The sequence below is a fragment of the Cervus canadensis genome, chromosome 9 (assembly GCF_019320065.1).
Source record: "Cervus canadensis isolate Bull #8, Minnesota chromosome 9, ASM1932006v1, whole genome shotgun sequence".
Lineage (NCBI taxonomy): Eukaryota > Metazoa > Chordata > Mammalia > Artiodactyla > Cervidae > Cervus > Cervus canadensis.
Genome location: NC_057394.1, coordinates 79459134 through 79484334, shown reverse-complemented (window position 1 = coordinate 79484334; position 25201 = coordinate 79459134). Strand labels below are relative to the sequence as shown.

General features: G+C 43.7%; 1 protein-coding gene across 1 annotated transcript in view; it reads right to left on the bottom strand.

The window, feature by feature from the left end:
• Positions 1 to 25201, bottom strand: part of FLT1 (fms related receptor tyrosine kinase 1) — a 197828-nt gene that overhangs the window by 52282 nt on the left and 120345 nt on the right. The window contains exon 15 of the mRNA XM_043477541.1: positions 7455 to 7586. Within this exon, the coding sequence (XP_043333476.1) occupies positions 7455 to 7586 (132 nt within the window). The remainder of the gene's footprint in view (positions 1 to 7454; positions 7587 to 25201) is intronic.

Genomic DNA, 25201 nt, shown 5'->3' with positions numbered 1-25201 from the left:
GAACGTAGCGTATCCTCCCTGCCGTGTGCATCCTTTCCTGAAATGTGTCACTGTGAGGTTATTGTGGCACAAAATTCACAAACCACACCTGTTAGCATCCATCAGTCATCCTCAAAAAACATTATAGGGGCTTCCCTGGTGGTCCAGTGGTTAAGAATCCACCTTGCAAGGCCAGGGATGTGGGTTTGATTCCTCGTCAGGGAACTAAGATCCCACATGCTGCCAGAGCAGCTACTGAGCCCCCCGTGCTGCAAAGAAGACTTGACACAAGCCAACAAAACAAATAAGCTTTTAACAAATGTTAAAAATGGTAGCTATTCTTCAAGTTGTTTTCTCTTGCATAATTATAAATGCTATTATTATGCTTTGCTATTATTTCAATAGCAAAGCCTAAATGTGTTAGAAGAATGTGTGTATATGTATATTGGGTTGGCCCAAAAGTTCAAGTTTTTCCGTGACACTGTATAAAAACCAGAACAAATTTTTTTGGCCAACCCAATACACACACACACACACACACACACACATATAGTAGTTATTACTTTTAATAATAAAATAAAGTTTATTTTAAATCCTCGGATGAAAACGTGCCACCCTTGCATTGTAACAGTCCCGTTGAGTTCCATGGACTATGGAGGGCTGTCAATTTCAGAAATTATTTTGGTTAGTAACAGTTTTATTGTTTTTAATATTAGCACTTCCCCTTTGAGCACTCCACATGTGCTCCTGGGCAGTCCAAACCAAACAAGACCTGTGATTATTTAAAGAAGCCACTTTGATTCCCCAGTCCGCTCATCCTTTTCAGATACAAAAATAACACATTGTTTTATCTAGGAGTATAAGAATCCTTTTTCAAAGGAAATAAAAAGAGCAGACAGTTTCCTTCCTGGCTAATGCGTGAACCTCTTTCAATCTGTTAAACATAGCCACAGACACAACTTATTTGCCCTGCTTCACTTCCTAAACTCAACCTGACAAGATATAGGTCAGGGGGGAGGGTCTAGGTTGCATATATTAGGAAGCCAAGTCTGCAGCTTGATGCACCTAATTCATAGCCAGCAGAGAGAGAAGAAGTGATTTAGACTCCAGAAGCAAGAATCTCATTTCAGTGATGAAATTACTAAGCAGGTACCACCTTTAATTGTTCTGAACAGCATCCAAGGATCAAATTTTTATTCAATGAGCCCAGAGTACTTCTATTCAAGATACTGCATCTAATTTGTAAGGCCCACGTAATATCAACTTTCAGAAATTCTTCCTATTCAAGATTATCTTCTTCTAGGGAACTGAAACCTGTCTCCTTGAAATGTTGCCACCATCTCCTCCCTTGGTTCTGGTTCTCTCTTCTGGAGTGTTAAAGAGGAAGGCCAGTGTCTCCTCTGTCTGATAATGCCTTAAATATTTGAAGAAAACAGTCATGTCACCCCCTCTCCCCAAGTTGACTCATTTTTAGACTAAACATCCTCCTTTCCTTGCGCTGCCTTATCATTACCCTATTAGGATATGGCTTCATCTGTTTATGCTTCTCTTAGAAATGGGTGTGGATATTTCAGGTGTGGTTTGATGATGGCTGATCAGGTAATTTCTCAGCTAACCATGATTTTTCAGCAGAGAGGCTAGATATAGCAGTCACTCAGAGAGCAGGAAAAAAGCTGCAAAAAGAGAGCAAAGGAGGAGGAAAGAGAACTATAAAAAGCAGACATAAGGACTCAAAAAAGCATGACTGTTGGGGGCAATTATGGGTGAAAGTAAGAAGCCATATACAGAGCAGCTGCGGCTACCTTGTAAATTATACCATTTCTCTAAGTGATATTGAAGATTGATGCCCCATAAGGAAAAAGAGGTCATGAATCAAAAGGACCAATTCCTCAGGGTGTGGGAGGAATCAGTTCTGACCCCACCTCAAGGCTAAATGATTTGCATCAACTCTCCCCCTGAAATTACCTAAAACAACTGGGTATTTTCAAAAATCTTCATAAAAGTTTAAAACAGTCTGACATAATGGGCCCAAATATGCATGAAAGTGGAAATGAAGTAGGGTTGAGTAGGATTGTGAAGGCATTTATACTCTGAGGGTTTTTACAGAACCTTTTAGACAGCAAATTCAGTTTTGATGGCTTCCCAGAGTGTGGGGGACTGGAGACAACACTCAGGGTCCTCACAGGGGACGGATTTCTGGTAGAAAATCCTACTTGTAAGGCCGGCATGCCAGAAAACAATCCCCCTCAGGGTAAAAGTGGAGTTACCTACCTCTAAATGAAAACTGACTGCATAAACAAAAATAATACTATGTGGCTATAAGCAGATGGGATTAGCAGATGCAAACTATTATATGTAGAATGGATAAACAACAAGGGCCTATTGTATAGCACATGGGACTATATTCAATATTCTGTGATAAAGCATAATGGAAAGAATTTGAAAAAGAATGTGTGTCTATGTAAAACTGAATCACTTTGCCGTATAGTAGGAATTAACACAACATTGTAAATCAACTGTGCTTCAACAGAATAAAATGTTTTAAAAAGTAACCAGTTCCTCAGAGAAGTCAATGGACTAGCCAATAGGAAATGTTGAGAATTATTTAGATTTTGTCACTGTCAAGGGTGATATAGATGTGGGAGGTCCAGAATTACACATAACTCTCTGTCTTCTTTCCTGCCTCACTCACTTGGCCAATCCAACATCCTGCAAGGCTTTGTTCAAAGGTCAAGTCACTCTCCCTATCGTTTTTGGCCTCAATGAAGTCCGTTAGCCCTTGTGTGGTCTGTTTACTACCAATTAGTCTATTTTACCTGTAGGAGGCGCTCAAAACGTCTATTGATCTGGTTCTAGTGGTTTCATGTCCCCCTTAATCACCTTTCAATGAGGTTTTCAAAGCACATGGAGGTTAGGGAGCATTTCTCAAAAGCCCATATCATGCATGAAAGTGAAAATGTTAGTCACTCCGTCGTGTCCGACGCTCTATGACCCCCTGGACTGTAGCCCACCAGACTCCTCTGTCCACGGGATTCTCCAGGCAAGAATACTAGAGTGGGTAGCCATTCCCTTCTCCAGGGATCGAACCAGGTCTTCTGCATTGCAGGCAGATTCTTTACCATCTGAGCCACCAGGGAAGCCCCCCATATCCTGCACAGTCCTGGGCAAATAGATAAGCTGTTGAGTTAACAACTAATTTAATTTGGCTCCTCTCTGTTGCCCTCAACAGTATAGTGATATATTTCTTTTTTCAGACATTCAGTGATGGTTTTCTACATAGGTTAATCTAACAAACATTTCTTAGGGGCTCTGGAATAAAAATGTGAATAGTAGGCAGTGATGAGCATTGCCTCAAATGTCCATGTCAAGCACTGTGGGAGCACGGGGTGGGGATGATGGTGAGACTGGAGGGCAGGTGTAGAGAAGGTGACATGAGAGTAAAAGTGAATTTTTAAAAATGAGTAGGATTACTGTATGGGCTTCCCCGGTGGCTCAGACAGTAAAGAATCGACCTGCAATGCGACAGATGTGGGTTCGACCCCTGGGTGAAGAAGATCTCCTGGAGAAGGGAATGGCAACCCACTCCAGTATTCTTGCCTGAAGAATCCCACGGACAGAGGAGCCTGGCGGGCTATAGTCCATGGGGTCGCAAAAGAGTCAGACACGCTGGAGCGACTTTCACTTCACTAGAATTACTATATATAAAATTGGTAAACACCAATCCCTGTGTAGCACAGGGATCTATACTCAGTATCTTATAATAACCTGTCATGGAAAAGAATCTGAAAAAGAATATATATATATATGTGTGTGTGTGTGTGTGTGTATATATATATGTATATATATGTGTGTATATATATATCTGAATCAGTTAGCTGTATACTTGAAACTAACACAGTGTTGTGAATTAAGTGGACAGCAATAAAAATAAAGAATAAAAGGTGAGAACAGGGTTGTCTGAAGGAGAACAAGTGGGAAGGGAGGCTGTTCAGACCAAAGGAGAATGATGTGTAAGGGCAGAGGACCAGGGGGACGGGGTGTGTTCTGGTTTAGCCCAGCTGAGGGGCTGGGGCATGGGGAGGGGGATGAGAGCTGAGGCTGGAGGAGGACCTGGTGTACTGGGATGAGGAGAATGTGACCAGAAACCCCCGCAGGAATCTGAAGCAGGGGAGAAACATGTCAAAGATTAGTCGTTTAACACTGCTCTGTATAAAGTAGATAACCAATAAGGACCTGCTGTATGGAATGGGGAACTCTGCTCCATACTCTGTAATAGCCTGTCTGGAAATAGAATCTAAGACAGAGTGAGTATGTGTAGTTGTGGAACTGATTCACTCAGCTGTACATCTGAAACTAACACACTGTAAATCAACTATACTCTAATAAAAATTTTTTTAAAAAGATGAGTCCTGTAAAAAGATGACTCTAGACTTGGGCGTGGATTGGAGGAGGGCAAGAGGAGGAGGAATGCTGTCTGAGAGGGAAGGGATGACGTCTACAGATGACAGGGGTCAGCTCAGCTGCATGGCAGCTGATGTGGCCCTTTCAATAAAAATCACTTCCCATTTCCTCAAGAGCAAATGATCCAGGTTGATAGAAACTTGGAGAGATGACCACATTGCCTGACTTTGCTGAAAAGCATGACATTTGTGGGAGGGGAATCAGAGGAAGCTATCTAGAAGCGGGGAGACAGGACAACAAGGAGCAGGGCAGGGCTGGAGAAGTCCACGGGCTCAGTTACACCCTAGGGCCTTGCAGACAAGCTCCCGGGGTGCTTCGGGACAATGAAAACCTTCCTTCTGCAGTTTGCAAAGACCTAGATTCAATAAGTCCTGGCCATGCTGCGTGTTCATGGTGCAACTTTGGGCCAGTAATTTAACCTCTTCAAGTCTCCATCTTCTTATCTTTAGACCAAGCATAATACTCCTCCTTTGGATTCTCATGAAGTTAGTGGGATTCAGTTTGTCAAGTGTCTAGCTTGGGGCCTGCACATAAAGGTACTAAATAAAAGTACTAAGTAAATACCAGTCTCCTATTAAGTGCTGGGGAGGGAATGCAAACAACTGGTTGACACAGCTCCTGCCTCAAAAAGCTTGTAATTCAGTAGCAAAGAGACGCATGTGCTCAGTCACTATCCGACGCTTCGTGACCCCATGGACCAGAGCCCACCAGGCTCCTCTGTCCATGGGATTCTCCAGGCAAGAATACTGGAGTGGGTTGCCGTGCCCTCCTTCAGGGGACCTTCCCGACCCAGGGTTAGACCTGCATGTCCTGTATTGGCAGGTGGGTTCTTTACCCCTGAGCCACCAGGCAAGCCCCCAAAGAGAAGCATATCGATTCCTAACTAATCCCAAAAGGAAGAATAGAGTGAGGTCTGATTCAAGATCAAAGAAAAATGGTGTGGGCGGGGAGAGAAAAGGACATATATCTGACTCAGCTTTCATCCTGGAGGATATAACAGAGCAGAAATCATCTAAACTGGCCCTAGAGAATAAGGAGTATTCGCCTGAAACAGGGAGGCGCCTGGACAGAAGACATCCCAGGCTGTGTTAACTCGGTGGACCCAGGCCATGCTTAGCCTTCTGCTGTGAGTCAGGCTGACTGATGGCCAGAACCCTGGCTCATTAGCCCCCAATCCAGCCTGGGGCTCCACAGTGCCCCTGCTCTGGCCACAGCAGCAAGAGGGGTGACAGCAGACTTAGGCAGCTAGAAGAGTGGTGGTCACAGCCAATGGGTGGGGTAGACTCACCCATGTCATGAAGCAACGGGGCTTCTAGGAAACTCAGAGCAGCCTGGCAGAAGAGGGGAAGGGTCAGGAAGTGGTCATCTACGAACTTGCGTAAATATCTCTGCTTCAGGCAAGGGCTTCTCCCAACCCATGAGAGCTCAGGATTGAGGATCAGGGAGAACCCCTCGCTCTCTGGGGGCACCCCCTTCTCAGATCTCTACCCCACCCTCCCTGATGCAGTCTGGAGTCCTTGTTAAAAGATCAATGAACAGTCCTTTACAGAAGGAGGTGTTAAAGAGAGAGGTACCCTTGATGCGTTATCTTCGTCGTGTGTAAGCAAATGAATTGATACTTTAAAACAAGGATGATTGGGGAGACAAATAGGACCATAACTGAAAGGGTGTGGGAAATGCTACCCTTGACTTTTTTCTGAAACTAAATTGGTGGTAGTTTCAGATTTTTCAGGAGACTCTCCAGGATCATTTTCTTGTAAGAGGCTGGGATTGATGCGAATTTCCCTGGTGGTCTAGGGTTAGGACTCTATGCTTTAACAGCCATGGCCTGGGTTCAATCCCCGGTCAGGGAACTGAGATCTGGAAAGCCTCAAGGTGCAGCCAAAAAAAAAGAGAAAAGAATGGGGATGATAAATTGTCAGTTACCATCTTTAAGCAGTGTAGTTTCCAGGGCAGAAAAGTTGATGAATTTTGCCTTCTCCCTTACTTCCTCCTTCGGAAATTCTTACATACTCTGAAGTCTCCTGGGGAGCATTTGCAAATAGGCTACTGAACGACATGTGAACCCTCAGTGAGTCATAGATGTGTACACCTAAGAGGTGCCAATTTGAAGACTTTATGGTGCTGTAAATGTCATGCTTTTGGACAATTTTTGGCACGGGAGAATTAAAATCGAGGTCTAATCTCTTTTCTGAATGGAAGCCACGTGGCCAAAGCCCAGGCTAGGATGTGGCCTCTTTGGGTTTTGCTGCTCAGCAGAACTGTTTGAGGAAGCCTGTGGAATAGTTTTCTTCATCGTGGTCTGCTTACCATGGGTGGCTTCTCTCTGATCGTATATTGCAGCCTGTGCTGTGCTCAGTCGTGTCCAACTCTTTGTGACCCCATGGACTGTAGCCCACCAGGCTCCTCTGTCCATGGGATTTTCCAGGCAAGACTACTGGAATGGGTTGCCATGCCCTCCTCCAGGGGATCGTCCTGACCCAGGGATCGAACCTGGGTCTCTTGCATTGCAGTGGGGTTCTTTACCATTGCACCGCCTGGGAAACCCAGTTTGCAGCCTATTTCGGGTTAAAAACAGGCTTATAACAATGCGGGGAAGAGCCAGTGTATGTGTAACTCGAGGGGATTGGGAAAAGAATAAATAATTTCCAGCATGCGTTTTTTTTTTTTTTTCTGTCTATGCCTGGCTTCTGTCTTCTTGGATTTCTTTCTCATAGGCGTGGCCACTCTGGCCATTCTCTGGGGGTCAATGTCACGGCTCTGGCATCGACAGGCTCTCCCATCTTCCAGGGTCTACTTTCCCCTGGAGCCTGTGTTCAGACGGCGGCCTCTCTCCAGGGTGGCTGGCCTGTGTCCTCCCCCTCGGCCTTGAGGGGAGGGACCAGACAGCCCAGCCCAGTGGGATGGGGAGGGGAGAAGGAAGTCGGGGAAAGGAGCCGACTGGAAGGACAGCGGGGGACCAGGAGGTGGCAAGTTCATCAAACGGGGAAGCAGGTGTGTGGGCAGCTGTTTACCTTGCACGGTGAGGTGGGCCGAGCTCTCCGCCGAGCCCTTCAGGTTGCTGGCTTTGCAGTGATACACGCCTTCATCTTCTTCCGTGACTCTCTCGATAAACAGCGTGCTGCTTCCCGGCCCTAAAATAATTCCTGGGGAGTGAGAGATGTTTACATTAGTGGGCCTGGATGACAGAGAAAACAGCCACGTGTGTGACACAACCCTCTTCCTATCGTTATGCCTTTGGATGAGGAAATCCGAGCTCTGCTTCACCTGGGCCAGCGCTGCTGGTTTGGTCTTGTCCAGGCTGTCTCGTGGCACCTTCTGGAGCTCTGAGCCCCCACTTTGGAGATGCGGGTCTGACCCAGGCCAGAGAGAAAGGTGTGGTAGCTGCCTGTACCTTGGAAGAGCACATGTCAAGGAAGTGTGTGTGTGTATGTGTATGTGACTTGCTCAGTCGTGTCCAACTCTATGCAACCCTATGGACTGTAGCCCATCAGGCTCCTCTGTCCATGGGATTTCCCAGGCAAGAATACTGGAGTGGGTTGCCATGTCCTCCTCCAGGGGATCTTTCCGACCCAGCGATTGAACCCAGGGCTCCCTCATTGCAGGCAGATTCTTTACTACTAGTGCCACCTGGGAAGCCCCAAAGAGGGAGTATACCTAATAATAATAATAATAATAATAATAATAGCAACTGTTCAGTTGCTCAGTCATGTCTGACTCTGAGACCCCATGAACTGCAGCAAGCCAGGCTCCTGTGTCGTTCACTATCTCCTAGAGTTTGCTCAGATTCATATCCATTGAGTCGGTGATGCTAACTATCTCATCTTCTGCCACCTTTTTCCCCTTTTGACTGATAACAACCACCATTTCCTCAATGTCTGCTGTGTGCCAGGCGAGAGTGAGACCCCATTCCTGTCTTTTTTTAAATTGGAGGATAACTGGTTTACAGTGTTCTGTTGTTTTCTGCCCTGCATCAGCGTGAATCAGCTCTAAGTATACACACATCCCCTCCCTTTTGGGCCTCCCTCCCAATCCGCATTCCTGTGTTGACAATCATCCTGTAAGGGCTTATTGTCTCCTTCTTACAAACATGGACCCTGAGCTTTGGGGAGGTTAGGGAACTCAACCGAGAGCGTGCAGTCGGACGGAAGGCACATTTGTGGCTCAGGGGTCAAAGGCAGGCCTGTTTCGCTGGTCGCGGTGGTGAAGAGCGTGGGCTGGGCTTTGATCGAGGCCTTACCGCCTGCAGCTGTGTCCCTTTAGGCCGGTTACTTCACCTGTTTCCGTGTCCTTCGCCTAAGGTGACAGTGAAAGCCGTTCCCACTCGATAATGGAAACATGGATAGCGAGCGCCCAGCACACAGTAGGTGCTCAGGAAATGCAGGTTGAAGCGTTACTGTGGAGCCGGTGTGAGGGAGGGGGATCCAGCTTCCAGACCCAGTTGCTTCAGTACCAAGTACTGTCACCATGTGTTTGAGTACTGACTGCTTAGTCTGAGGCTGAGACTTGATGGTGGGAAGGGGCAGGCTAAGGCGTGGTGTCTGCTGAGGGACAGTTAACTCATACCAAAGACAACATACATTTACACACTCTCTCTCAGACACACACACGCACACACCAGCAAACAGAAAATGTTTGAGTGAGAATAAATACATGTAGCATGGCAGAGCCAATCAAATGTGAAGTCTGGGCAGGGAGGAGCTCATTAAGAGGGAAGTCAGGGAAGGCAGCATGGAGGCGGTGGGCTTCGGGTTAAAGTCTAAACCATTATCAGAGGTGATGGGAGAAAGAGGGGCATTGAGAAGAGGCAGGACCCTGGAATGAACATGTACGGAGTGCTTGTTCTGGAATAAATTGGGCTTGACCAGACCAGAGGCTGTATTTTGTTAGCTGAAATAGTTTGTATTCTTCTGATTATAAAAAATAACATTCAATACAGAAAACTTGAGAAATATATTGGAAAGCATAAAGAATGTAAAAATACAAACAAACCTATGGTCTCACTCCCAGTCAAGTGTCCTTTAGGGTTTTTTTTTTTTTTTTTTGGCCATACCAAGCAGTATGTGGGATCCTTATTCCCCAACCAGGGATTGAACCTGTGCCCCCTGCATTGGGAGCACAGAGTCTTAACCACTGGACCACCAGGAAGTCCCCCTTTAGTCTTTTTAAAGTGGCCTTTTTACACAGCTTGTTCATTGACATAATATTTTAATCTTGAGCTTCCCAGATGGCACTAGTGGTCAAGGACCCATTTGCCAATGCAGGAAATGCAAGAGACATGGGTTCAATCCCTGGGTGGGGAAGATTCCCTGGGTTAGGGAATGGCAACCCATTCCAGTATTCTTGCCTGGAAAATTCCATGGACAGAGGAGCCTGGCAGGCTATAGGGCCAGTCCACGGAGTCACAAAAGAATCAGACACGACTTAGCATCTAAACAACAGCAAGGTACCAGACACTAGTCTACATGCTGGTAGTACAATGATAAGCAGGGCAAATCAGTCCTTGCCTGCACAGGGCTTCAGTTATACTTTGGGAGAAGTACAAATAAAGAACGTCATTTCAAGTGGCCAGAAAGTTTGTGAAGAAAATGAGCCAGGTTAAGGAGGGTCACAGGTTAAGGAGGGTGAGGAAGTTATCTTAGGTGGGCTGTTTGAGGAAGTGACGTTTGAGCAGAGACCAGAGAGGTGGGTTAGAGTGAACCAGGTGAAGACATGGAAAAGGGCATTTCAGGGACAGGAAGTAACAAATTGAAAGCCCGTGGGGGCAGGAAGGAGCTTGTTTAGAGAAAGACACAGTGGCTTTGTTCTGGAGCGATTGTGGTTTTTTTTTTTCCAATTAAATAATTTAATTTTTAATTTAAGTAATGTTTAATTATAAGTCATTATTTGGGTTGCGCTGGCTCTTCGTTGCCCTACGCAGGCTTTCTCTAGTTGCAGGGAGCAGGGGCTGCTCTCTAGTTAGAGTGCGTGGATGTCTCACTGCGGTGGTTCTCTTGTTTCAGAGGGCGGGCTCAAGGGTGCTCAGGCTTCAGTAGTTGTGGTACACAGGCTTAGTTGCTCCACGGCCTGTGAGATCGTCCCAGACCAGGTATCGAACCCATGTCCCCCGCATTGGCAGGCAGATTCATATCCACTGTAGCACCAGGGGAAATGCCTGGAGCAACTGTGTTTGTTGGAAGTGGTAGGAATTGGTGGTATCGGGGATCTTTGTGAAGGCTTGCTTATGGGTTAGCGTGTGGTACATGAAATACCAAGTCATAAATGTGTGACTTCAAGGGTGATGGTTTGAACAACTGTGAGGGTACTGGTACCTTTCCTGTGGGGGAGCAGGTTTGAGGGGGAAAAATTGAGAGTTCTGTCTTGTGAGGGGCCCGCGGCACATCCCAAAGGAGGTTTCACTGGGGCCCAGGGAAGAGGTCAGGGATATTGTTGTTCAGTCGCTCAGTTGTGTCCAACTCTGCTACCGACTGCAGCATGCCAGGCTTCCCTGTCCTTCACTGTCTCCCGGGGTTTGCTCAGATTCATGTCCATTGAGTCGGTGAGGCCATCCAACCATCTCATCCTCTGTCGCCCCCTTCTCCTCCTGCCTTCAATCTTTGCCAGCATCATGGAGGTCAGGGTTAGAGCCAGCTAAGTGGAATCAACATTTGGGAAGCAGGGACAGCCAGGGGAATGGAAACCAGCTCATGGGAAGTGAGTCCGGCCGGTCTGAAGCCTGAACTCCAGGAATTAGGGGAAGAGGAAGCAGCAGAGGCTTAGAAGTACCCCGGGAGGTTGCAAGAAAAGCAGGAGAGCGTGAGTCCTAGATCTGAGGAGAGGGCTCACAGAGGAGAACAGGGATCTGCTGCATTCAGAGCAGCTAGGAAACTAGGAAGACAAAGATAGGAGATAATGAACTGCTGGATTTGACAATGAGCTGCTTCAGTGACGTCTGAGGCAGAAGCGTGATGACTTAGAGAATAGGAGGTGATGGAGGAGAGATGGGGGTGGAGACCTACACGAGGTCAAGGAGTGAACTCTTGTTTGAAATGTGAAATTTTATAGCATGTTCATGTGCTGATAGGAATAATCTAGGAGGGAAGGAAGGAGGGAGAAAAAGATACTGAGGGAGAAAGAGGAGAGAGGAGGACCCAGAAGGAACAATACCAGGAGAAGTGAGAGGGGATGGAAATCAGTGGCCAAACTGACCTTGGGCAGGAATCCGGAGAGCTCAGGATGGGACAGGTAGATCCGACAATTTGGTGATACATTTTCTCAGTAAACAAGAGGTACTCATCGGTTGAAATTGAGGAGGAGGAAGGAAATTTGGAAGTTTGAAGCAAGAGAAGAAGGTGTGAAATAGGGTGCTGGCAGAGAAAGAAAAGAAATCCAGTTGTGAAATGCTGTTAAGGTTTTCCTAATGCTTATACAGTTCTAAACACTGACCCCTCGATGCGTGTAACTTATTGGTTGGTATTAGGTTATGTCTCATCACTCATGACTATAAACAATAGTGCAAGGTCGCCTTTAAGCATAAAGTTTTTTTGTTTTTTTTTTTTTTCAGATTATTTCCTTAGGATAGATTTTCAGAAACAGATCTATTAGGTCAAAAGCTCTTGATTCATATAATCAAGCTGCCTTCCCAAAACATTATTCCAGTTAACACTTGGGCCAGCAGAAGGTGAGAGACAATTTTATCACTTTCCTGCCAGGACTGAGCAGAAGCATCTAAAAAATACAAAACACACAACTTTGTTGGTTTGATAGAGAAAAAATGCGAGTTGTCTTAATCTGTGTGTGTGTATGTGTGTTTTGGAACATTCTGTCATGTCTTCCTCAGCCGTTTTTATTTTCAAAGCACCTGTTTTGAGTCGTCGACTGGGAAGGTGAGTTCAGATGAAGGAGAGCTTTGAAATCCTGGCTGAGGAGTTCTCATTCATTGGAGAAGGAGAGGGTCACAAAGGCTTTTGAGGGAAATGACATGAGAGCCGTGTTTAAGGAAGTTTAGTCTAGAAGGAGAATGCAGGATGGACTGGAATGAGGAAAAAGTGGTATCTGGAAGTCCAGCTCACCAAGTGGTCATTCAGGCAAGGAACGATGAGGCTCCGAGTCTGGATGGTGGGAAAGGAAGTGGAGGGGAAGAAATGGAAGCAGACACTTTGCAGAAACAAGCCACAGGGATTGGTGCTTTACTGGATCCAGGAATAGACCAGGGATGAGTCCAAGGTGGTTCTGGAAAAAAAAAGCAGAGCTTTCCCCTGTAACCTTGGCTAGATCACTGAATCCCTTTGGGGCCGTTTCCCCATCTGTGAAACAAACAAACAGAAAAACCATCTGCTGTACCTACTCCATGGTATTTGCTATGAGAATCAGTACAAATAATTTAAGTGAAAGCTTTGAAAAGTAAGGTATGGTGTAAGGGATGATCCCAGAAAGAGAAAGCGTGGCTGGACGGTGGGTGGTCGGGGCAATGGACGTCAGGAAGAGCAGTGATCCAGTTACCCATGATCGTCTCCACTGCAGCTGACCTGCATCCCAACCAAGTTCCTATCACTCTGATCCCAAATTAAGGCTCACGGCGTGATCAAATAAAGCCAGAGGACTTGGACTGCACCCAAGGAGGCAGATGTGTAACTGGAGAGGTGAGAGGATGGAGCCAGAGATGCTGACGAGCTGACATCATCTGGCCCGGGTCCCTCTTCCACCACGTGGAGGAGAGGAGAAGGGGTGAGAGAGTGTCCAAAGTCAACAAGCACAGCTCCTTTTTCTGGCTTGGCCGCACGCTGCAGGACGGCAAAGGCACGGACCTGGACGTGTGATCATCAGGCTCCGAAGCTTCATCGCGCTGTTCTCCTCCTCTGCTCTCCCTTATTCCCTTTCTCACAAAAATAGGCCGGTTACTCCCCTCATTCTTTCCCCCATTCCTCCAATCTTCTGCCCACACTTGACTATAGCTGTCTTCCCGAGTTTCCTGAACGCCTTAACCTGTTACTACCTTTATACAACCTATTCTCTGTGATACAGGCTCTGTTCTGCTGTGGAGCTCACCTTTTAACGAGGGCTCCCCTTTAAGTTTTTCATTGTGATTAACTTCAAAGATTTTAAAAGTGCAGGAAAAACATAACCCCTGTGCTCACCATTAAGATAACCAGATGTCAACATTTTTCCACCTTTGCTTTATATAAATGAAGTTTGTAGATGCTTTCTCCCTCTCTCCAAAGGTACCACTATCCTAAAGTTGGTGCATCTCAGTTTCATGCAGGTTTTGTGCTTTGTCCACATAAATGTCTTATCTCTATAGACTATAATACTGTATTGTGGTTTTAAAAATTCCAAATAAATTGTATGATATAGTACATATCTTTTTTTAACTTGGATATTTTTCTATTCTACAATGTTTTAATATTTATCTTTGTTGATACATGCAGATGCAGTTAATTTTTAACTGATGTATAATATTCCATTGTATCAAAAAGCCACAGATTAAAAAAAAATTCACTTCTCTACTGTGGGGTAGTTTTCACTCTTTTGATCTTTACCAAGAAGGCAAAAATGCACAGATGACATAGCTATGTGTACATTGTTATACTATATCTCCTTGTCCTGGGTTGTAGAGTATACCCATTTTTGACACTATCAATTATTACAAAACCGTCTTTGAAAATATACCAATTTACACTTTAACCAGCAACAAGCAAGCACTCCCCTTTCCCATTTACTTACCAATACTTGGTGTTTTCAGGTGTCTTTAAATGGCAATATTTTGGGTGTAAACATCTTGATATGGGTTTAATCTGTATCTCCCTGATTACTTGTTGGGTGGAATATCTTTTTTCAGTTTGGTTGGCCATTTGGGCTTCTTTTCCTGCGAATTACCAGTTCATGTCCTTTGCACATTTTCCTCTTACCCTATGTATCTTGTTCTCAACGATTTTAGGCTTTTTTATATGTTTTGGATACTGAGCCCTTGTTGGTTCAATCTGTTACAAGTCTTCTCCATTCTATCAGCAGTCTTCTAAACTTTGTTTATGGTGGATTTTTAATACAAAGACTTTTAAAATCCTAAGGCAAGTCAAATGTATCAACCTTTCCATTATCCTTTGTGCTTTTTGTTACTTGTTAAAGAACTATTTCCTATTCTGATATCATAAAGCATTTCCCTTATATACTTTTCTCCCCTCAAAATCTGTCTAAACAGATTGCTTTTCCTCATTTAGGTCTTTAATACATCTAGATTTCCTTTTGAAGGGAGTATGTATATTGTGTGAGATAAGGACCTAATTTTTACTGTATAAATAGCCAATTATGCCAGCAAGGCTTATAGAATAATCTGTTCTTTTCTCACTGAATTGTGAAGTTAGCTCTGTCAGATACTAAGTTTCCACATATTTGTTCTTCTGTTTTTAGGCTCCACAATGACCTATCTATCCTACACAAGTGAATCCATGATTAACTTAGGATTGCTTGATAACACTTCCTAATATTTGGTATGAGTTGATGCCTTTTTCAAAATTGTCTTGGCCCTTTTACACTACAACACAGATTTCAGGTTTAGCTTGTCAAATTCTGTAAAAAGCACTGTTGGAATGTTGATGGGAATTTCTCTGAATTTATGTAATTCAGTACATTGGGGGAAACTGTCCTATTTATTTTTAGGTTGAAACAAATGAAACTGTCAATATTTTGACCTATAAAAATGGCTCACAAGTGGTTCAACTTACTAATAAATGTCCCCATCTAAGAATACCAAATATCTCTGTGGTACTTAGGTCTTCTTTTACATCATTTGATAGCTTTAGGATCTTCTCTTTAAATATATTGCCTTTCAGTTATATTCTCCTAGATAAAGTTATAATTCTCATTATTATGCAAAATGGCATTGGGTTCCTTGAAGAATCACTTTATCTGAATACTCTCTTTCCCCTCTGGGTGTTCATGAACAAGGAGAACTCAGAAACATGATGCTGTACTGTTTTCCTGAGATAATTTAATTGTGGGCCTGCTTCTTTCTAGATGGACTGCTTAAATAAATTCCAAACACAAAAATCATGATAATTCCCATGAAAACTTACAATTTATCATTGTCAAAACTCTGTTCTTCATCCATCAAAGTTCAGCTCAAATGACATTTCCTCCATGAAGCATCCTGTGATCACCTGTCAGAGGTGCTGATTTGTATCTGATGGAATTTTATGCCCTTCGCGTTGCATATTTTTGAATTGACTTTGTAACTATTATGTGTGCATTTTTCAAAGGTAAGGAATAAGTTTTACCCATTTTCCTTTTCTCTGCTGCTGCTAAGTTGCTTCAGTCGTGTCCGACTCTGTGCGACCCCATAGACGGCAGCCCACCAGGCTCCCCCGTCCCTGGGATTCTCCAGGCAAGAACACTGGAGTGGGTTGCCATTTCCTTCTCCAAGGCATGAAAGTGAAAAGTGAAAGTGAAGTCACTCAGTCGTGTCCGACTCTTAGCCACCCCATGGACTGCAGCCTACCAGGCTCCTCCATCCATGGGATTTTCCAGGCAAGAGTACTGGAGTGGGGTGCCATTGCCTTCTCCGTTCCTTTTCTCTAGAATACAACAAAATGTCTGACTGATGGTAGGGAATGAAAGTTACGCTTAATAAAATAAAAAGTAATTTTTGTTATGATAGTCTTGGCTTGCCAACTAAATGATAAAAGTTTTGAGGTTGGTATATGATAAATTTTCCATAAATGGTAGCTAGAATGATGTATCCAATTCTAGGCACCTAGTAAATAATCACACCTTTAGCTTGGCCATTCTTAAAGGAATTCATGGGCTTCCCTCATAGCTCAGTTGGTAAAGAATCCTCTTGCAATGTAGAAGACCCTGGTTTGATTCCTGGGTCAGGAAGATCCCCTAGAGAAGGGATAGGCTACCCACTCCAGTATTTTTGGGCTTCCCTTGTGGCTCAGCTGGCAATGTGTCCGCCTGCAATGTGGGAGACCTGGGTTCAATCCCTGGGTTGGGAAGATCCCCTGGAGAAGGGAAAGGCTACCCACTCCAGTATTCTGTCCTGGAGAATTCCATGGACTGAATATAGTGACCCACAAAGAGTCGGACACAACTGAGTGACTTTCACAGGAATTCATTAACTAAGAGCTGTATCTGAAATAAGGATCAGAAGAGCAGAAATATAGATTCAGGATGGTTAAAGGTGTCCCAAGAAAACTAGATGTCTGATTGATTTTCCACAAATACCACAAAGGAGATACTATATATCTAGTCAAACTTTGGGGGTTTGAAAAATTATATCTGGGGAAGAGAAATTCAAGTTTAGTAAACTTCAAAGGCTGACAAAATTCAGACATGAAGGATGATGGCTCATTAAGTAGCACTAAAAAGATGAATGATTCCAATGTTTTCAAATGTTCACCATGCAACTTCTTCCTTCATTGACAATTTGACTCTAAGATCAAGCCTTGTGGCAAAGCCTTTACAGATGTAAGAAAAAAAAAGTTAGTGAAGTATGGAATAATCTGAGACATGGTGAAATGCAGCCTTATAATAATGTGCTAAGTTGGAAGAGAGTTGTGAAATGTTGAAAACGTATAGTCTAAAGGCAATCTGATGGGCAATGTGATCCATGGTGAGACTCTATGCTCTGTAGCCTTGAAAAAGATAAAGAAGAGAAGCTTTAAGAAAAGAATTAGATTAAGGACAGTGATGGGGGAAAAAAAAGCTGTATAATATTCTTCTTCATGCAACCACTGAATAAGGGAAAAGCCATCCACAAAGTTTCTTTCATTTGGGATAATGGCTATTGCTTCACTAGTTTGACTTTCCAAAGTGGATTATGATAACAGAATACTTTTTAAAAGCTCTTAAGAAATTATAAACCAGATGCATTGAAGGGGTTATGGTTGAAGTGAGGACCTTGAAACTGTGCCCAAAACACATGTATTTCTAAACACGTTAAAGTGAAAAGCACTTTCTTCCCCTGCTCTTTCACTGAATTTTACTATTGTTCCAATGAAGTATTTCAAGATGCTTTGGGCACATAAAAAAAGGTGTCAAGTGGTGCTAACTCTGTGGTTATGAACTGTAAAACCTTAGCTATTCACTATGTATGTCTATAAATTATAAACACAGACACGTGTGTGCCCACACATGTAACACACACAACCCTTGTCCCTGCCCCAACAAATTGTTATGGTGTGTCCAGATTTGCAATAGCCCCTTCCATGTGGTTGGAGACATTTATACGGTAGGATACAGACATTCACTTACAGTGGCCTTTCTGTGGGTAGTATAGTAACGTTTCTATGACCATTTTCAGGCAAGAAATAGTATTGCATTGCACAAGGGGTTAAAGGCAAGAAGGTATTTTTCCATCAGTAGAAGAATAGCTAAATAAATTATGGGAACACATACCATATTATAGGGCATGGCTGCTTAAAAAATTAGGCAGATGATATGTACATAGAAAGATCTCCAAAATAAATTGTGATAAAAGCAAGTCATAAAACAAAACACAGAGTGTGAGCTCAACTCAGATTTATCTTAGAGATGTTGGCTTTTCCCAGATCACCCTACTGTAATCCATTACCTTATTTTGTTCACCATAGCAGTTACTACTATCTGATTGTATGCTATATGCTTATAGTTTTGTTAGATTTATTACCTGTAGTTTTTCATTTGGATATAAATTCAAGGTCCCTGTTTTGTTTCCAGCACCTCGTGTATTCCGGTACAGGGCTGGCTCAGGGTACAGCTGTGAATGAATGAGTGAATCCCAGCTATCATTTGCCCCGTGAATATCTATGCCCCATATTTGCATGGGCTTCCCTGGTGGCTCAGTGGTAAAGAACCCGCCTGCCAATGCAGGAGACATAAGAGACGCAGGTTTGATCCCTGGGTTGGGAAGATCCCCTGGAGGAGGGCATGGCGACCCACTCTAGTATTCTTGCCTGAAGAATCCTATGGATAGAGGAGCCTGGTGGGCTACAGTCCATGCGGTCACAAAGAGTCGGACACAACTAAAGCAACTTAACACCCTCGCATACATATTTGCATAAATGCACATATATAAATAAACAAATGGAAAAATCTGACAAAATACACATCAAACAGTTATCATGGGTTAATTCCCCCAAGAGACAATTTTATAGTGTATTCTATTTTGGTTATTATGTGATCATTTACAATTAAAAGGTATTCATGTACTACTAATTTAGTTAAAATAAATAACAGTAATTTTTTATTACAAAAATGAAATGGTGTAAGTCTCTACCATCAGCAAAGAACCACTGAAAGGAAGTTTAAAAGCTATTTGGATCCAAATACTTGTACATTTGCAAACCTTTATGATACTGACTATGGATAGGATGATGAAATATTTTTGAAGCAAGTAAAGCAGATTTATGCTTCCCTACAATTTACGATTAAAAGAAAAATTCTTTTGGCCAGGCTGCGTGGCACATGGGATTTTAGTTCTCCAGCCAGGGATTGACCTGGCGTCCCCTGAAGTGGAAGTGCTAGACCACAAGGGAAGTCCCCAAAATTTACAAATTTGGATTAAAGCAATAAAAGGACAAACCAAAACTTATTCCATCAGGAGACTGGTCCCTACAGAGGGAAGGGGAGATGGGGGGTGTGTGTGTGTCTGTCTGTGTGTTAGGGTTGGGGCACGACTTATAGTATGTTTTCTGTGTGTGAGTTTTCATGATAGTTGAATTATGACTGAGTTGAATGAGATGGCTACTTATACTAATATACAATCTTATTGTGTAAGATGTCTTAGTAGCAGATTACACAAAAATCAAGTTTTGATTGTGTGTGGGTGGAGGAGGAATGAACTTCTTTGACTTGGCTTTTTCAGCAGTGATTTCGTCCTGCTGAGCTCACAGATTAGATGATCCGAGAATGTATCTGTTGGCATATTTTCCTTAATTGTACTGGGTAGAGTGCTGACCCCCACTGCATCGCCAGGTGTCACTTTAGGTCCTGGTTAAGCTTTTCAAGTTCCTCCTTGGGAGAAGGAGGCATTTCCGTGCAAATACTGGACTTGTGAAGTAGAAAGGCCTCATCGCATTAGTTTGCCAAGAGATGGAGGAGTAAACTTAAGCCAGGTAGTATCTGAGTTTTCTTTCAATATAATCACCTAGGTTTCCATGTAAGCGGGAAAATGTGGATTGGGGAAGGAGACCCCCTTCTACTCCAGGAGCTCAGACCACGGCTCTTGGAGTTGGTGACCCCTGGACAAGGCAGAGCCCCTTCCCAGTCTCTGGGAGAATGTGTCCTCCCCAACCCCCATCCATCTTTCTTTCTCTCTTCTTTGCTTTTCTTACTCCCCCTTCCTTTTTCTCTGCTACTGGTCTCTCAAACATCACTTGCTCTTCAGACAAAACAAGCTGCTGGTTGTGGCCATGCTCAAAGTACAGTTCCTTGCATCCCAAGAGGTCACAGAAAGAATCAAAAGAAGAGGTTAATTCACAGTGGGAAGGGAAGAGCTTTAATGGTATGAGGTTTCCATTTGAGGTGCTGCAGAAGCTCTGAAATGAGATAGTGATGGTTGTACAAGCTTGTGAATATACTTACTGCCACTGAACTTGGCACTTTTAAAGGAAAAAGTAAAATTTTTGTTACATGTATTTCGCCACTTTTTTTTTTTTTTTAGGGGAGAGGTTGTTCTAAAGTGATGCTCACATTTGCAAGTTTTTTCCCATTTCTTACATTGCAAATTTTTCACTTGAACATTCAAGAGGACTTCAAAAGAGGCACCCAACCAAAGGTAAACAACTAGCAGGGGCTTCTCGTTCACACAAGTGAGTCTGTGCCGGCTCGTGTGTGAGTGCTCGGCTGGGTCTTGCTGTGGCTGAGAGCTGTCAGGACGCTTTTCTGGTCTGAATGGGGTTGAGGATATGGGCTGAAAGAGGCATCCAAGTCGTCTTCCTTGGGCCAAGCATTAGGATATGACATGATGCTAGGTAGATACAAGAAAGAGCTAAATACGGTGGAACTCGAGGATAGAGAGAGAGATTTGAGGGTGTCAGGACTGAGTCTCCATAATAACTCCTATTGATTTCCAGTTCAAAACGGGACTCTACTCACAGGTCAAGTTACTTTTCTTGATGTAAACCCTACAGTCCACTGCCATACATGTGTCCGTCTCACTGAAGCAGCTGAATGTGAGCTAGTAATTGGAGAATTACTTCCTCCACTTTTTCATCAGCTTAGAGCTGTGGTTGGAGTTGGACATCCTCTCTTCTCTAGGGTTTTTGGTTGTAGCTCTGGACTCTGGCAGTGCCAGCCAACCAAATATCTTCTCTGCTGTTACCCCCAACTCTACTCCTTTCACCTTCTAAATGCCCATTTATCCTTAGGAAAGAGCTGAGCCTCAGTTCTCTGCCACGTTAGGGATGTCCTTTAAGCTTATATTGTTGTCAGAGATACAACTAAACCAAACCCTGAGCAGATTCTATCAGAAGAGCTCTTCTCGGAGAAGAGCTACTGGGGTGTCTGCTAATAGGGCTTGGCCCTTCTTTGTCTGGGTACCTGGACCCCCTTACCTTAGAGACACTGATGGAAGAGGAAGGGATGACGTAAATGGCTGCTTCACCGATCGCATGAACTGACTGACTAGCTTAGGCCAGGTGACAGAACCTACTCACTTCCCACTCACTGCCTTCCGTGTGCCTGGGCAGCGTGGCTTCATTTCTTTCTTGCAGTGCTTCTTAACCTATTTTGCACCATAAGGGTACATTTCCACAAGGAAGAAAAGGCAATTACTCTATAAGTTTTGTGGAAGGTTAATAGACATTTCGGAATTTTATTGTTCTAGGAAATCAAGCAAAAATAGCTTGAGAGTGACAGTCAGTTTATCATCCCCAGGCATCAGCTTCCTCATTCATCTTTCTCCTCTACTTTTCCTCAGCATCTCTCCCAGATCTATGAAAACCACTTTACGCTTCAGGTGTAATTCTGTCCCCTGGGTACTAGGACAGTCACCTTGATTTGAATAATCGCTTATGGGTACAGAGATTTGCATCAGTGACACTGTGATGATAGATCATTAGATAAATGATAACTCTAGAGACCAAGATCTCACTTAGGAAGGAATATTGATCAGTGATTCCTCTTCCAGCCTCTGTCCATTCAAGATGGAATTTATTCTCCCTAAACTCTTTGTAACAAAGGTCTGTCTAGTCAAAGCTATGGTTTTTCCAGTAGACATGTATGGATGTGAGAGTTGGACCATAAAGAAAGCTGAGTGCCAAAGAATTAATGCTTTTGAACTGTGGTGTTGGAGAAGATTCTTGAGAGTCCCTTGGACTGTAAGGAGATCCAACTAGTCCATCCTAAAGGAAATCAGTCCTGAATATTCATTGGAAGGACTGATACTGAAGCTCCAATACTTCGGCACCTGATGCAAAGAACTGACTCATTTGAAAAGACCCTGATGATGGGAATGATTGAAGGTGGGAGGATAAGGGGACGACAGAGGTTGAGATGGTTGGATGGCATCACTGACTCAATGGACATGAGTTTGAGTAAGCTCCGGGAGTTGGTGATGGACAGGAAAGTCTGGCATGCTGCAGTCGATGGGGTTGCAGAGTTGGACATGACTGAGCGGCTGAACTGAACTGAAAGTCTTTGTGGTTTGAACCCTACTGCTTTAATCTTAAAATATCCTGAAAATGCCTTGCCATCCTAGAGATTTTGATGATGGTTTCTCGGGCTTTACTAACAGCATCACAGGTCACTATCACTTTCTGTTCTCTGAAATATTTTTAGAGAAGAGTGTACTTTTTTCAACATTTCATGGCTCTTGTCAGGAACCCCACTTTCTCTGCGCCCCCATTTGGGAGGTGGCTCTTGCTTACACCGGTGTAGCCCTAAGCTGGACCTGCCTCCTGCCACCTCTGCTTTGCAAACCGACCTTGATTCCTTACTGTGTCACTCCGAAGCCCCCGGCCAGCAGCCCCTCTTCTTGGGCTTACTTGGCTCTCACAGCATGAAACATCTTAGAACCTCATTGGAGAATCTGGGAAGAGTGTGAGCTAGAAAGGGGAATTTCTGATCATTTGGGGTAACTGCCAGTCCTGTCAGCAGGCGGGTAGAGGGGTCACCAGGACACTCTGGGGAACCAGGAGTTCTCCAAGGTGACTTTGTAACATTGTTCCAAGTCTGGGTGCAAACTCTAGACATGGTGGGCCTAGCAGAAGAATGTTTCTTAAAGGAGCTTCCCTGTCTGTAGACTGCTAAGAATCGAAGCGTACTCAAAAGAGCCATTGCCAAAGAGAACGTGTCTCCAACTTAGGGCTCTCGTAGTGATGTTCTGGTGCTGGTCCTATCACAGGACATTTTTCTTTCATGTCTGGTCCTTTATATTATACTCACTTTAGCAGCTCCATTCTTTGGTCACCTGTCCCTTCAAAGGAAATACGTCTCAAATTGCCTCCTTTCAACACTTTGTACCCTACCATCCCTCCTAATCGTTCCCAGTTGCTTCTTGACTTGGGTCTAGTTTGGGGGTTCTCCTTCCTTTATCACATATTTTCTCTTATTTCCTCTTTATCTCTCTTCCATTCTATGTATTCCACTAAAAACGGATGATTGAGAACCTGCTGTATGCTCAGCATTAGGAATTAAAATGAAAATATTTTAACTAAAAGCATAAAGGATGTATTTTTTTCAGTTATCTATCATATTAAAGATCTTTTAATCCTGTGATGGAGCCACATTTTCTACTTGTTTCATTTAATAGTTTACCTTATTCCAGCTTTTAGACTCATTAACTCTGGTGCCTATTGACCTATGTTAGTGAGTTAGGACACACATGGTTGTTGCTGCTTGAAGAAGTTGTATTCACTCAAACACACTATTATATTAGATATGTGCTTATTCAGATTTTCATTTTCTTGTTCAGCGCTGTATTCACAGAGCTTAGCACAGCACCAGACACAAACCAGAACCTTAATGACATTTATTATGTGAGTAAAAAGACTGTAAGGCTAATACAGAATGAATTTTGGACATTTTGAGATTTAAAAGTAACTGGATTTTGGTTCAAAAGAATTTTTAATTTTATATATGGCATGTCCACTTTAAAAAAAATGCTTTAATGGTTTTAATGTGCTTTACATTAAAAAATAAATTTTAAAAATTCAGTGAAGTTTTTAGGAAGCTTAAACTCTAAGAGTTGGACATGAGAAAATCTTCCTTGTTTTCAATGCTGATTTATGCCCGCAAGGTCAATTAAAACTAGTGCCTGAAAAAAAAAAAAACCTAGTGTCTGTCTGTTTTCTTCTGAGTGATGGGAACTAGCGTTTAGCTCCACATGGTGTATCTGTATCCAGGGCCTGGGTGTCAGGGTTGCTCTTCTGGTTTAAACTCGGTCTGCTACCCACTAACCCTACCACCCAGTCATTTCTCCCATGTTTCCGCTTCCTCATCCGTTAGCTCGTCAAACAGGCATGATAATTTAGCAAACCCCATAGAATTGGTAGGAGGAGTAAACAAAGCAATGTTAGTAAGGGGCTTCAACGAGGACCGGGCGCCTAACAAGAGGATGTCAAGTCAAAACAGATCTGGAAATGCGGCTGATAACGGCACCTGCCTCAGATGCTGGTCGACAGCCATAGAGGGTAAATGAGACTTTCGTAAACTCTTAACAGCTCCTTGGGTATCTGGTGAGCGCTCAGTACATTTTTATTATTATTTTTGATAAGGAAGGCCTATAAAGATAGCATATCTTCAAAGGTTTTAACAGTCACACGTGAAACCAGAAAACAGCTGAGTGACATGCTCAACGACGTGGCCTGGGCTGTAAATAAACTCGACATCAGAACGCAGCATGATGTGTGCCCTAGAATGTGAAAGGGGGCCTCGGTGGCCAGAGGCTGGGGGCATCCTCTAGGTTAGGGAGCCAGGGTAGGCCATCAGGGGGCCGTGGGGGTAGATGGAAGTTCGCAGGCTGGGCTCGTGCCGTCGAGGCCCAGCGAAGCCCGCCGTTGTGCTGGGTTGTGCAGCTGGCAGTAGGAAGCCCGACCCGTGGGTACCTCAGGGAGAGGGCCTCCCGTCCCCTGAAAGTACACTTCGCTGGGCTGCATGCTTAGGGAAGAAGTTTCCCTCCCCTAATTTCTCTTACCAGCTATTTCATCCCCACTTGTCTAGAGCCTTAACTCTCTGTTGTTTTTGGAATCAAGTAAGTTGTCATTTAACAAAAAACAGTGATAATGGGCTGGATCCTGTCAGTGATCCAATGTCACCAAAATGCTCTCGGTATATGAGTTCTTTTTGAGTTGCCAGGCCTAGTATAAAAAGAGGCATCTCAAGTGTTTAACAGGAGTAGTTTATTCTCAGGTTACTAAAACTGAGTCGCGCTTTCAAAGGCTTAGGATATGATGGACTAGTTCTCAAGTCTTTTTCAGCCAGTGATCTTGATGTTTTTTGATATCAGCTTTGGAACAAACAGTGAGTCAAGGATGTTCACTCTGGTTATCGGTGATCTTCACTTATCTATCCACATGGACAAAAGGGTCACAGTCATAGAGTGTGTTGCACTGGCTGTTGAATTTGCTGCCTCAAATGAGAATCTTACATATGAAACTTTACAAATACTATATACATGTAAGCAAGAGATTATCCCCAGAAAAGTTAAGAAATTCCTCTCCAAAAAGTTATAGCAGTTTTAAAGCATGAATAAAGGGAAGAGAGACAGAAAGTCGACAATGTAGTGTAGCCGAACTCAATAATAGCATGTTGGGCAGCAAAGCATTTGTCTGCAATGCAGGAGACCATCTATAATGCAGGAAAC